Here is a 14,677-nt window from a genome sequence, read left to right on the forward strand (position 1 = left end):
GAGAACTCAGTATCGAAACAAGAGATAATAATATTCGGAGCTACAATCCAATCCAATGGCGCAACAGTCCGAATCGGACTTAGGCCTCCCCCAAAGTCATGTGCTTGTGGTGCGCACGCAGGTTGTACACAAGCACATGGGACCTACAGTTTAACGCCGAATCCGAACGGCAAGGTAGAGGGGGTTTCTAGGCAAGGGATACTCCTGACGGGCTGCCACTCTGTCGAAGAGGAGAGACAAGCGATACAATTTTATTTATTTTGGTTCTACCAGGACTGGATTCGAACCTGAGATCTTTGGTTTAGCAGACCAGTGCGCTGTCTGCTACGCCACGCTTGCTCAATATGTGATACACCAAATCAAGGGTAACCAAATCTTTTGATATATCTTGCCTTGCTATGAAAGGTTTTAATCGATCCCCCTGGGGCGTAAAACGAAGAAAAACTACGTACCGTTTCTGAAACTGCACGGTCTATACCCAAAAATAGAGTGTTATTTATCTAAGCGCTTATTCCGGCAGCTTGCTGTTAAATTTGACGAACAATCCTACAGAATTATTTAGTTCAATAATCTGCAAAAAATTTCGGAAGCAGTTCTGTAATACAATACGCAGCAAATTCTCACCTGTGTCATAATGCAAAATATTAATTGTTCACGCATAAAAGTGAGAGTTTCTAGCCGGTATATAATAATCGCGAGGCCCTTACCCCGACTATATATCGATTGACGCGCGCGTCGATCTAGCGATCCCGCACCGATGAATTCGGGAGCAGGGCAGAGTGACTTGAGCATGTGTGTCGAGAGCACGTTATAAAACCGTGACAACGTTTGATTAAAATAAACTTGTGAATTAAATTAATACTCGGTGTAAATCATTGCACGCTCCAGACCATAGACCTTTCTCATGAGCAGTGGCAAAAAATCTAGCTCGGAATCCTATATATAACGCGGAACGAGTAACATTAATAAAGAATAATTTAAAAGCGATCATTAATCAATGATTTGATCAAGAACTAAATTCAAGAAATCGAGGATTTACAAATGTTTCGACATTCGGCAAATCTTGTGTCGCGAATTTGGCATTTTGCGTGTTGTGTTTGCGTATGCGTATAGTTGTTGCAATATGGCAAAGGAAATATGGAGTCGCGTGCCAATTTCACACCTTGTTAAACACCTTACTCGTTAAGAATAATTAAATAGCGAAAATTCACGAAAATAGCACATATGTATATTGTATTTGCAGAATATCAATCGCGAAATATGTATATCCTTTACCATATCATAATGCGACCCGCTGCAGTTTGTATAAAAATCGATAAAATACAGAATCACACTGATTACAACCGTGCCCTTGCGGTGATAATCAATTTTCGATAAATCTTTCGTATTCTTGTTTATACTTTGATTTTATTTCTAACTGTAACATACGTATACATCACAATTAGAAATTCATCTCTGTAGAAAATATAACGAAATAAAAATATGTAACTCTCGTCAAGAGAGTTATTTAAAAACTTAATTTACCACATATTGGAACTAAGAGAAGAGGCATATTAGAACTAAGATAAGAGGCACACGATATAATAAAGCTGATTGAAACATGATTTCTTCTAAGTTCATTACTTTGCAATGAGAACATAATAGACGAAGAAATTCAAAAAATCTAAAGACAACTGCACGAAGGAATAAGTAAAACAGTTCCTCCTATTGTCGAAACACTGGAGAAGCGATGGCAAATAAAAGTTGCGAAAACCAGAGAACCTCGAAAAACAGATGAAAAGCAAAAGAGACTCAAGCGAGAATCAAGAACATATCGCCATTATAAATTTGATAAAATAAATCAAAATCATCGATTTTTTTTATCAAATTCAAGGTCAATTATATAACGCAACGAGTATTGCATTTTTGCCACCGAGACACCAAAAAGCATCAAAATAGACCCCCAATCGCAAAAACCAGATCTTTCAGATCATGTGTTTGAGCAACTTTGGCAAAATCATTTGAAACAGACATCCAAAAATGGAAAACGGACAACGGCTTGCGCAGCAACAACAGTAAAAAATATTTTGTATCCTCTGTGCATTGATACTACAGCCATGAAATATGGTCACGATCGAGAAAAAGTAGCGATGAGGAAAGAGTTAGCCGCAAAACTCATTAAAACATATAAAACCTTACGGATTATTTATTGATTGTGAAAATTCAAATTCTTGTGTACTTCTCCTGTAGGACTCGCAACCACAGTTTGAAATATTGCTGTTGATTCTTCCACACGTAGCAATTGGGCACTGCGTGACTTGGGAGAGGAGAGGTATACATACACGGAAAAAAAATTTACTTGTTTCAAGTGAAATTTCATTGCTTTAAAGAAAAAAATTAGAGAGCATGATTCAAAGTGGATCCACTCATAAGAAAGGCTTATTTTAAGCCCGGTGTTTTACAGGAATTGAAGTTATCGTTTGAACATTTGTTCAACAAGAATCCGAATATCTTCCAAAAGCCTTCGGTGAAGACAGGATTTATTTACCAAATGGATCGAGATCAAGCCTTTGCGAGCGGCTACCGGCCCGAAAATTAGAGAGGCGTTAGAAGATCTTATCGTGTCGCGATGGGATACGCCGAAGATTCTTCTCACGGATAACGGAACCGAATTCGTGAATCGAGTGATCAAGGGTTTCGCCGAGGAGAACGGTATCACGCGGATAAGACGTATCGACCGCCCCTGCCGCCGAAACAGTCCATTTTTCCGGACTTGGCTTACCACGCTCCAAAAGAAAAATCGCGAATTCCGAGTACTGTTGCCGCGGGGAAGCCGTCGGTCAGAAAACCGGGAAAGGAAAAAAAGCCCCGAAAGCCGCCGCCACCGCGCTGCCGCGAACGCGCCCACGACCGTCACCACGCCGGGTTCGGGCCCCGATGATTCCAACTTAAAGTGTTGGAATTGCAAAAAAACGTAAAAAACGGGACACCGCGCGCGTAATTGCAAGGAGGCCTTCGTCTTCGCGTACTTAGATGACATAATTATCGCGACGGAAACATTCGAGGAACACCTCGAACGGTTAAAAAGAGTATTGGATAAAATCTCAGCGGTGGGATTAACAATCAATATGGACAAATGCGAATTCTGTAGGTCTCAAGTTCGGTACTTGGGCTTCGTGGTGGAGGGGGGAGACCTGTCAGTCGATTCGGAAAAGACGCGTCCGATAATGGAATACCCGGCACCGTGAACTCTCAGACAGTTGCGTAGGTTTCTCGGGATGTCTTCGTGGTATCGAAAGTTTATACCGCGATTTGCGACGCTTAGTGAGCCCTTGCAGGATAAGGGAAAAAGAGCAGTCCAAGATACAACCGACTGAAAAAGAAATAGAAGTAATAAAAAAATATAGTGAGGTCGCACAATGGCCAGGTTTTTAAAGGAAAATGAGGACATGTAAATGGTTGGGTACGTTCCTTAAAAACGCCTTGTTAAACCGAGAGGTAAAACAATAAAGTGAAATTGATTGAATAAAAAAATATAGCCCGATTCTGGATCGCGCTTGAGCTACGGTCCCGAGTAGAAATTTCGTCGGGTTTACCCAACATGCATCGGGATCCGATACGGCTGATGTAGGATATCAACTAACGGGTTTTCGAGATTGCTTTCGACCAAATCATTTGTTTCAAGGGTTTCAAGATCATTATGCTCATTCAGAGAGCTTGAAGAATTAAGAAAATCAAACGAGAAATTTCAAGAACAAATTAAAAATTTAACGTTAAGGCATCAAGAATTAACGTTAAAGCATCAAGAATTAACGTTAAAGTATCAAGAATTAACGTCAAGGCTTAATGAGGTTGAACAAGAACAGGCTGATAATAAAATAAAAATCAGAGCGTTCACAAATATAATGTTAATCAAGAGACACGGTAGTGTCTCGCGTCAAGTACACTCGTGGACAGAAAGGTTGTCCGACTTATACACCCGTATTCATACTATGAATACGGCTCAAAGTCGGACAACCTTTCGGACAACCTTTCTGTCCGCGACTATACACGCGGAGCGAGACCGACCGTGACTCTTTTACGCGACGCGACGATTAATTCAAGGTAATTGTTTTAATAAATTATTATGTAATTATCTCCTATAATTATCTTATTCTATATATTACTGTTACTTATTTTACTGTTTATACTACGTTTACGTGAGTGTTTACATACAGTATTAGTATTACGAGAAAACGCAAGAGAAATAAAAAAAACTAATTAACAAATTTGTATTTGAAGACATACCGCTGGAAACTACGCGGGCACGACGAATAACCCTATCCAAATTGAAAAGTGACTGTTTAACAAAAAAAGAAATAGAACAGATAAATTTTTTTGAAAACAACCTTGAAAAACATGGATTTTCTACAGAATCTCTTGACAAAGATATGAATATTATTATTGAAAACAGAAATAGTATTGCACATTGCAAACGAGGGGAAGTCGACGAAATTTTGAAAGAATTTTATATTTAGAGTAATTTGTTAAAAGAAATTGAAACAAAATTTTTTTAACAAAATTTACTTTAATTAACAAATTCCATTTTAGTTAATTAATTTTAATTGTATTATTTTAATGATAGATAGTCAAATATATTATTTTAACGAAATGTATTTTGAATAATCAATTTTAATTGTGTAATTTTCTTAATGTCTGTATTGAATATATTTTTCTGTGTGTGTAATTTTGTTTTAATGTAGTTTAATTTTGTCAACGAAATAATTAAGATTCTTCTTCGATGGCGCTACAGCCTAAATCGAGCCCAGTAGTGCGATTCTGTAACTCGTTATGCGTCGTTACGTGCTCATAACGATAGTTGCGCAGCTTTTTTTCCTGCGCATATAGTATACCTGCGCAACGACAACATAACGATACCGACACTGTCGTTAAGAGTTACAGAATAGGGGTACTGGCCTCCTCTCGTTGACTTGAAGGCGGCTTTTGATAATGTAGACAGAGGTCAACTGTGGAAGATTCTTAGGAAGATGGGAATTGAAGAGGAGCTTGTAAAGAAGATGAAAGAAATTTATGAAACTACGGAAGTTGCAGTTAGAACGAAGGATGGTTTGACAGACAAATTCAGGGTTACGAAGGGTGTGAGGCAAGGCTGTGTTCTGAGTCCACTTTTATTTTATTCAGCCCTGGCCTCCTCTCTCCTTTTTTATATGAGCGTGGTGCGCACGCTGATTGTACACGGGTATATAGGGCCTACTGTTTAACGCCGATTTTTTATGAGGGAATTGTTGCGAGCAAAAGAAACCAATGCCAGAGCCTTAAATCAAGGTCAATTAAATATAACGCAACGAGAGTATTGCATTTTTCCCACAGGGACATCAAAAAGCATCAAAATAGACCCCCAATCGCAAAAACCAGATTTTCCAGATCATGTGTTTGAGCAACTTCGGCAAAATCGTTTAAAAAAGATGACCAAAAATGGGGAAAAATGAAGCAGATTAAACGGATACGATAGATCAAAGTGAATCTGAGCTATGGTTATCACTGAGACGTGAAATGTTGACAGCGCCCAATTTTGGACTCGTATGTCGTATGAGACCGACAACGTCTTGCGCAACAGTAAAAAAAATTAGCAGAGACTGTATCAACGTCTGATAAGCGTATAAAAAAATTATTAATATATTGTAAAATATATCCAATACCAATATATCCAATACAATACCAATATATCCAATACAATAAATATAATAACTTGCATAGTATGAAAACATCGTAAAATTGCGGCTCAAAATAAAGAGCAGGATGATTGCGTTATTGTTATATAGTTATACAGACAAGCGAGATATAACTGAAAACGATAAAGCAAGTCATAGAAAAATTCCAGCTGAATTATTGCTTCAAATTTAGAGGTTGAAAACAATGTCTTGCTATAATAGATAGCAAACCAAATAATGGATGAATTGTTAGATCGATTTTTTACGCGTTATAAAAGAAATTCTTCATTTTGAAACTCAAAGTGTGCAATATTTAGAGTCATTAGATTCGAGCGCGATGAAGGAAAAATAATTATTCAATCATCAATATTAATTAATTCAGTGAATTTTTCATTTTATCCACAATGGAACTAGATAAACAATTTCACTCCATCACAAAAGATCTTGATAAAATTGCAGATCGCATCCCTTCATCCACAGCACCAAAAAAAGAAGGATACAATGATGCATTGTTAGAAAAATTAAGCTTACAATACAAATTTGATAAAAACGCATTGTTGCTCGGCCAGAACTAAAAAAAATCATCAGTACATTTTATGAGTTTTATTTCAATAGCACAATTCGTGAAGGTGATAACCTGATTGCAGTTGTAAGCGATGCAGTTGCAATTGCGCGTATTGCTGAAGAACCGATTTGGCATGATAAAAAAAAACTCACCTATATGCTTTTATGAATCGAACACTAGCAAAGAAGGAGAATTAATTTCTACAACCGGCACTGAAGCAGCAACTTCTATAGTTTTTCCTGCAACTGTAAAAAGTGAAGCAGAAAAAGCTGCTTATACTTCTTTGCAGTTAACAAAAAATTAAAGGTACGTTTCTTTGCCGACAATCTATCTGACGGGGGGGAGGGGTGGCTTGCTTATTAAATAGAGAGGAAGGCTCGTTAGAAGCTTGCCTTTGCGTAACATTCTGTCATTACGTTTCTAACAACCACCTACATTACAAAAACTTTAGATGAATTCAAAACACGTGTAAATAGTTATCTTGCTACAGATGGAACTGCAATACCACAAGAACAAGACAACAACAAGAACAACAACAAAACACAAGCTTATTTCTCGCACTTATCTTGTGGAGAAGTGCCACAAAAGATGTTGGTAAAAAATGCAGTTGTTAAAATTCAATACAGCAATAATGGGAAAATCTCTATTTTCCCTCTGTTATCTCAGCATTCAACAACACAGAGCATTTTGTTCGTCTCATTTGTCTGGAATTTAAGAACTAAAAAAAAATTCAAGAAGTAAATTCAAGAAATCAAGAACAAAATATAATAATTCAAGACTTAAAGTCGAGAGTTAGAGCTTTTGAAAATGCATTCCTGATACTGGAATTACGCGAAGACGCACATGATATAATGAAACTCATCGAAAAATTTATATTTAAAGACAGGGAATGCCAATCACTAAAATCTTTGACAAAACTCAAGAAAGCTGTAGAAAATAAAGATAACGAATACTTTTTTATTGAAAACAAAATAAAGCAGATAAAGCTTTTCGAATACAGACTTAAAAAAATAGGATTGTCAATTGAGTCTCTTCAAAAAGATAATTAAGTTTGTTATCAAAAATGGAAATTAGGTTGACCTGTCGACCTAATATACCCCGACAGAAAAGCCTCAACAGTGGCGCCCAACGTGGGGCAGCCGAAAGATCGCCGAAAGGCACGAAAAGGGCTTGGCATAGTGTTCGCGATCGAACCTAAAACCGTCAGAAAAAAAGCTCAGTTTTTGCCTATCCCAACCCTCTCCTTTGTCTCGGGGACTCGGTGCGCGAGGCATACACCCGGAACAAAGCGAGCGAGCGCGGTGTTTCAAAACAGCTGATCAGCTACGAGATCAGTGACATTCGTTAAATGTTAAATACGAATTTGTCGGAGCGTCGATAGCTGATTGGCTCGGCTGAATTTTCGGCTCGTCACCGGGAGTCCGGAAGGTTCGCGAAAATGCGACAGTCGTGGGAATAAAACCCCGGACCTCCGCGCGCGAGCCCGCATTCGACCTAAGTATTTCGGCGAACGTACATCAGAAAATAAAGTCACTCGTATTTCCGTGGCTCGCGGTTTTCGTGGTCTTGCTTTCATCGTTCGTAAACTATCTGTCCGTGGCTCGCGGTATAGAGACTGTAAATACTGTAATTATTGTACATAATATAGACGCTTAAATACAGACTTAAATTTATCGACGCTAATCCCGTCTAATCTCTCTCTTCTCGCCTTCACTCCGAGATCTCTATCGCGCTCGCGCACACATAGCGCTACGATAATTTCGAGCGGGTGACGAAACATTTGTGGCGAATAAATTATTGATTTTGTATTGAAATAAAGAAATGATCCTATCCTTCTTTTGATGCGATATTATATATGCTGTGCTATTGTATATTTTGTCTAATATCTTTCTTTCAGATTTGTGTGAAATATTATTTGGATAATTACTTGAATAAATGTATTCGAGTGGGTTAATCGGCGAATTCGTGATATTATTCGGGACCGCGTAAAGCGTCGGAATTTGGTGAAAGCGCGAGAGCGATAACATCGGAATTCGATGTTTACATTGAGCGGACGGTCACGTCTGAAAAACTATTTGCCTATTTCGCGTTACCTTCACATTCCTTTCACGTATATTATCGTTCGCGTATTATTCTTTCTTCGGGAACACGGTAGCATTCCGTTCATTTCTCGCGGAATACAGATTTCGCGTTCGAGAATATTTTTCGAGCGGCCAAATGGATGAAACCGAGCTTAGCGACGAGTGGATTCTCCACGCAACGCGCGAACAACGGATTGCCGAGTTGAGTCGACGCGAATTGCCCACCGACGGATCCGACCCCGATAAGTAATAAAATATTCTTTATTTCCAGGTCCAGCGTTGAGCGGAACTTTGGTCAACAGCATTGGTTTCGAATGGATGCTTTTCGGCATAGCTTTGTTAAACTTCGTTTACGCACCTCTCATGTATTTCCTAAGGGCGCCGCCAACCAAGGAAGAGAAAAAGGTAAAATTATGTATTAGACACCTTTTTTTTATTAAATTTTCTTTAAAGAACTTCTCGCTAATTCTGAGTCGTGTCCAATTGCAGTCGTTAATAATTGGCGAGAAATCGTCCGTGCGTTATGTCACCTACCAGAACGAGGAAGAGGACCAGTGAAACAATAATTCTAAGCATTTTCTATATGATCAGTTATTTCACTTAAGACACATATTTTCTTTTCTTTCTTTTCCATAATTCATAATATATCATTAAAAAGTAGAGATTGCCTTTGTATTATTACGTGTGAATTTTTACATGTACCTTAATTTCCGTAATAATTTTCACCGACTGACAAGACAATAACATTTTCTTCCTCCTTAGTTTCACGCTTTCTATTTAGTACTGTCGAAATATTCATGTTCTCTTGTTTTAATAAAAAATAGGAAGATACAAATATCGACAATAAAAGCACAACTGTTGACATGCACTTGATAAAACATTTGGCAAACTAACGTTTAAATGTAAAATTATTAGTAACCAAGTAAAGTTTTCCTAATAGACAGTCGACAATTTTGAAAAGAAAGAGACGAACGATCCTTCAAGATAGAAGTCGCACAACAACACACTTGGTATCTATAAAAGTATTAAATGTCTAAGAGAACTCGGGAGATCTCGCATTCTCGCATATTTACGAATAGAAGTAGCGTTACGAGAGTGAACACGTTGTGAAATGTCTTTCTGTATATTCTGCATCATCGATATTATTGTTACACACATATCGTATGTAACAGACGAGTAACGGTAGACTAAAGCCTAAAGCAACGCAAAAGTCGCGGAGGAAAAAAAACAAAAAAAAGCTCGTTATACCGTAGCATGATAGCAAGAGATATATATGTTCGTTAGACGTGTTTCATGATATATATATATTATATATATATCATATATATCATATATCATATATCATATATCATATATATATATACATATATATATATGAGAAACAAGCAGGCACACGATGCAAAAGTTACTCTTAAATGTGAAGGCTTAAATTCAGGATGCATATTATATACAATATCCATTGTAAAGATAAGTGTATGGAAAAATGGCATGACTCTACTAAGTGCGAATCGGAAGATACCGTAATTAACGACCGGTTACGATCGACCGAGATAGAATAGCACGTGTAAACGGGACGGGACAGGATATGATAATCGATATCGCGTGATCGGTATGTCGATGCTTCCGGGGTGTCCTTCGGGGTAAAAAATTGCACAAAGAAATTCAGTTCCTACGCCGAGAAGAACCGCCCGATTTGGTTTTCCTGAATGGCTGCAGGAAAACCGGCGATAAGGACGATCGGGTGTTTTAAAGGGTTCTTCGTAATTGCGATACGGCCACGATTAGATATTGTACTTGTATTTTCGTCGCGAGAACGAGGCGACATTTTACACGGAATGTCCTGGCGCTTACGGCTTACCGAAACTCGCTGATCTCATCGCCGTTGGTGAAACGAAAGGGAATAGAACATGAAAGAGAAAGAGACAGAGAACGTTCGAGCTTGTCGCAAATCCCAGCGTTTCTCGGTAAATTCTTCGAGATTATTTTCCGTTTTTCACCGATCACGATTTTCAACGCATGCACGAAAGAATGTACAGAGAATATTGCGGGATTTGTTGGGATAGAGAATAGTATTTAAACTTATACCAGAAAAATAGAGAGAACGAGAGAGAGAGAATGAGAGTGAGAGAAAGAGAGTAGAATAGAATAAAGTAGAGTAGAGACGAGGCACGAAGCGTTCGCGGGATTTGCGAATTACATGATAAACTTTATGAGGATTCGCCGCGGGAAACTCTAGCTGCGATGATTTATTTGTTCCACGATCTGAATAGACGGTAATTCTCGTGATCTGCCGACTGGGGCCCCGCGAAAATAGAACACGTTCGTAGAAGCAATATAGAAAGTAGCGTAGCGAATGTTATCCATACGTGAAAACGACGTATATCTATATACGAAATCTATACGTGTCTACATTCTATATACGTGGTGTAATCTCTGTGTAAACTTAAAAAGAAATTGTCGTGTATTTATTACGTATCGGCGTCTCGTTGCTATTCGTGTACGACGTATATATGAGAAAAGCATATACTTGTTGAGATCCTAAGCTACTAGATCCGAGATATTTGCCGAGGCAGTGATGTATTGTGATACAGTTCTCGATATAGCCACAAAAAAATAAAAAGTAAAAAGATGTACGTGATTAGAATATAGTGCGTTTTGCTTAATGCCTGGAGTCATTACCATCTCTAATTGCGAGCGTATTGCTTAAGCTGCGAAAGCATAATATTATAGAAATCTAGGGATATAATTAACTGAAACTTTAGAGTCCTTATTAACGCCATGATGGCACATTTCTTCGTTGGTGTTTCGTGCCGAATCTTGCTCGTGTAGTTAAACGAAGACGAATAAAGCGGGGCCCGTAAGAAACGCACATCCGAGACGAACGATCGCACATGATTATTACGGTATTCGACTACAGCTTTCCACTGCGGATTCCGAAATACACAAGGTGCGTGAGATTTCGCGCGCCTACTCCCGGTACGAAACGCGAGTCAATTCGATTCGCGAATTCTTTGCCAACGCTCGCCTCGTCGACATACATATATTTAAAAATGTCTATGAAAATCTATATGAGAAGGCGCAGCAAACTGCAGGAGATAAGTGAAAAACGAAGAAATGTAGAAATAATTTTAAAAAATGTGCGAAACGAAAATGTGACGATTTTTCGAGCCGTGCACGCGCATGAATTCAGATTAAATCTAAATCTCTTTCCTCCTTGGTTCTCGATTGTATTCTATTACTTTATAGTTATATTCCAATTACTTTTATCCAGATTATAAATATGTCGTCTCGCCATGTATTTTGGCGCGACTGTTGTTATTACTATTCTTCTCTACTTTAATAATAATAGTAATAATAATGAGCAATAGTATCCTCTATTATCGCGATTCGATGTTATTACGTGATCTCGAGCTATTGTATTATATCGCATAACTATATATCGCACAATATATTTGATCGATATTTCCCTTAAATGTAAATATAGCGAAACTAATTAACGTTGAACGTTGTCGCCGCTGAGATACCTTAAAGGACGTTGTAACGCCGATTTCCTGTAATTTCGGTGGACCCTCATTTTGGATTTACTCTCGTTCGCAATGTCTCTGTGTGTGTGTGTGTATATGTATGTACGTGTGTACGCGTGTAATAGAGAGAGAGAGAGAGAGACACGCATTCGGTTATCATTTAAACAATTAAATTTATAGATGTAAGCACGAGAAAATTATTTGTCCACGTGTGGCGTAAAATTTATTTAACAAGTATTGTTTAAAGTGATAAAGTTGCAGACGGAGCGTGATTCGAATTTTATCAGAAGGTAAAATCTACTCTGCGTTTTTTATCAAAATTTGGGCATACGAAATATAAATCTATATGTTATCACGATTGTGATCGTACACCATTAATCTCTTGCGTTGGAATTCAGTGGATAATTGTATATATTCAAACTACATGTGTTAATTTGCAATTAATACAGCAATAATTTGCTGATATAGAGATAACATATCAACAACTTAGTGATATACATTATTTTCTTTAGGCTTAGATGCATCGATAATTCAGTAAATTAAATCACAAATGTGGTGGTATTCCTAATTCATAATATAGACAAAGATAATATAGATAAAGATTTGATCAAAATTAAGATAGCTGGAACATACAATCATCTGTTAAATATTATTTTGGCAAACGTTATTACTCAATAAAAAAAGAGAAATAGATTAAATTATATAGTCGCAAGAACAAGAAACTTTTATTATTTTTAGCAGAGACTGTAGCAACTGTTATTGATGAACGTATGAAAAAATTACGAATATGGAAAGAAGAGCGTATAGATTAAATTAATACGAAAGCTTTGTCATACGTTCAATAGACAAAACTAAAAACAAAATTACACAGTTTTCAAGTCCACACTTTTACTTATCAAAATAATTATTGTTAGCTTTAATACATTCTTTCAATTGAGAAATAAATTACTCAATTCTTCTAAACAATTCTATTTAAAATATAATTTAATAAACAAATTTTCAGGTCATCTTAATAATCATTACAATGCATAATTTTGAATCGTTAAAAACGATCGCAATTGCTTTGTTAGTATTGCAATTGTTGCAACACACCACTAACTCCAACGGAAGGAATTAAGTCGCTACAACTGATTATGCTTTCAATAAAATTCATCTATCCGCTTCAGAAGGAAACAGCATCCTTGAATGCGCGAGTTATACGTCGAGGAAGTAGCGAGCTGCATAGGAGTTGTTTCTTCTTAGGGAAAATACGATTGACGATTATTATTACGATTATATTATTTGTGTAAGTCTCTCATGTAACTAGCCAGTCCATATTCCGACTCGGCCGTCATCGGCCGAGGCTTTATTGTACGAATTGCAGATGCAATCAACCGAATCAACGTGACTGTGTTAATCGAAGCGAATCGTAAGGAGACGCACGTGCCGCGCGTATTGCGCTTCCTCGGTCACGCGACACGTGCTTGCGGTAAATGAAAAATAACGTATACGATACCAGTCGCACACAACCATTACCTGACAAACGTGTCGTAATTGGCGATTCGCGAAAGACGCGACGGAATTCGTAGTCGTGGCTACCAATCCTCATGCCGAAATTTCGCAAAAAATAGATGGATTAAGGGAAATTGATACAAATTTGTTTTACCGAATTAAAAAATTCCGCGTTTTAAGTAACTAATAAGAATGCACGGATGACGCATTGGGTGTATTAAGAGAAAAGAAAAGAAGAAAAAAAAACAAAAGCGAATTATTCGTTGGCGGCTGCTATTGTGAACAGACAATAAGCAATGTGAAAAAAATAATAATAAAGTGCAAAACCTTCCCCCGTATTCGATACGAACTACGAAGGCTCGATCGATCGTTGTTTTCGGCAAACGACGTTGGCGAATATCAATCGACGATAATAATACATTGTTAAATAACGAAATCGAAATGGATTCGCACCGGTTCTGGAATCTCGATCTCAATAACGAATTTCTCTCTCCGTTAGGAAGGTATTGGACTACGCTTGTCTATGTATTATCGTTATACTATAGTTTTTCGGCAGCAGTAAAGTTTGTCGTAAAGTCACAGTCGGTAAGGTACCTATTTAACGTCGTACCGTTATATCGTAGATATCTAACAAGCTGGTGTATGGGTCCGATTTTCATGCCTGCGTAATAATCAAGACAAAAGAAAAAAAAAGAAGAGATTTATTAATGAGTCACCCTTAGAGCGTACCCCTTATTTTTTAAGTGTCGTATCATGCGCGGTTAAAATCGCTAGGAAAGATAATATTAGTGTACGACTGAGAACCTTCCTCGAGCGAAAGGCAGGCTGGACGGATTAACGGACGAAGAGGCACGAGAACCGCGCTTGTTTGTATATTTTTACGCGTTTAAGTTTAGGTAAAGGTGTAAAGGTAACCAAACGGCCGGCCCCGAGAATCGCCAGATTTCGCTGCGAGATTGTATTTGAATCGTCAACGCTTGTGCGAGATACGGTATTACGAAAATGCAAACGACTTCTATATAAACGCTAAGAAGGGTTGCGGAATAAATACGGTTACGAGATACATATATCATTGATGGATCTATACAAATTAACGATAAGTGCAAATATTCACGATGGAGAGCAGTAATGCACTCGTTGTAAACTATTTAATGTTTATTCTGACATATATGTGTCTAACGTGTTTATGTGTACATGAGAAAATACGCTGTATCGAATAAATGAGCTAAATAATCTCTAAACTGTTTTTTTTTTCAACGATTAACGGCTTTGCTAATTAAATTTTGTGGATTGGCCTGATGAAGTATTTAGCAATCAACCTTTTTA

At 37.7% G+C, this 14,677-nt stretch overlaps 1 protein-coding gene across 2 annotated transcripts in view; it reads left to right on the forward strand.

The window, feature by feature from the left end:
* Vmat (Vesicular monoamine transporter) overlaps nucleotides 1-14,592 on the forward strand; it is a 46,743-nt gene extending 32,151 nt beyond the window's left edge. For both annotated transcript variants that reach the window (XM_071702775.1, XM_071702774.1), the window contains 2 exons: nucleotides 8,608-8,741; nucleotides 8,826-14,592. In XM_071702775.1, coding sequence (XP_071558876.1) covers nucleotides 8,608-8,741; nucleotides 8,826-8,894 — 203 coding nt within the window. In that variant the 3' untranslated portion in view covers nucleotides 8,895-14,592. The remainder of the gene's footprint in view (nucleotides 1-8,607; nucleotides 8,742-8,825) is intronic.
* The last annotated feature ends 85 nt before the right edge of the window (nucleotides 14,593-14,677 follow it).

The sequence above is a fragment of the Temnothorax nylanderi genome, unplaced genomic scaffold (genome assembly GCF_030848795.1).
Source record: "Temnothorax nylanderi isolate EJ_2023f unplaced genomic scaffold, tnyl_v1.0 TNYL_tig0031_pilon, whole genome shotgun sequence".
Classification (NCBI taxonomy): domain Eukaryota; kingdom Metazoa; phylum Arthropoda; class Insecta; order Hymenoptera; family Formicidae; genus Temnothorax; species Temnothorax nylanderi.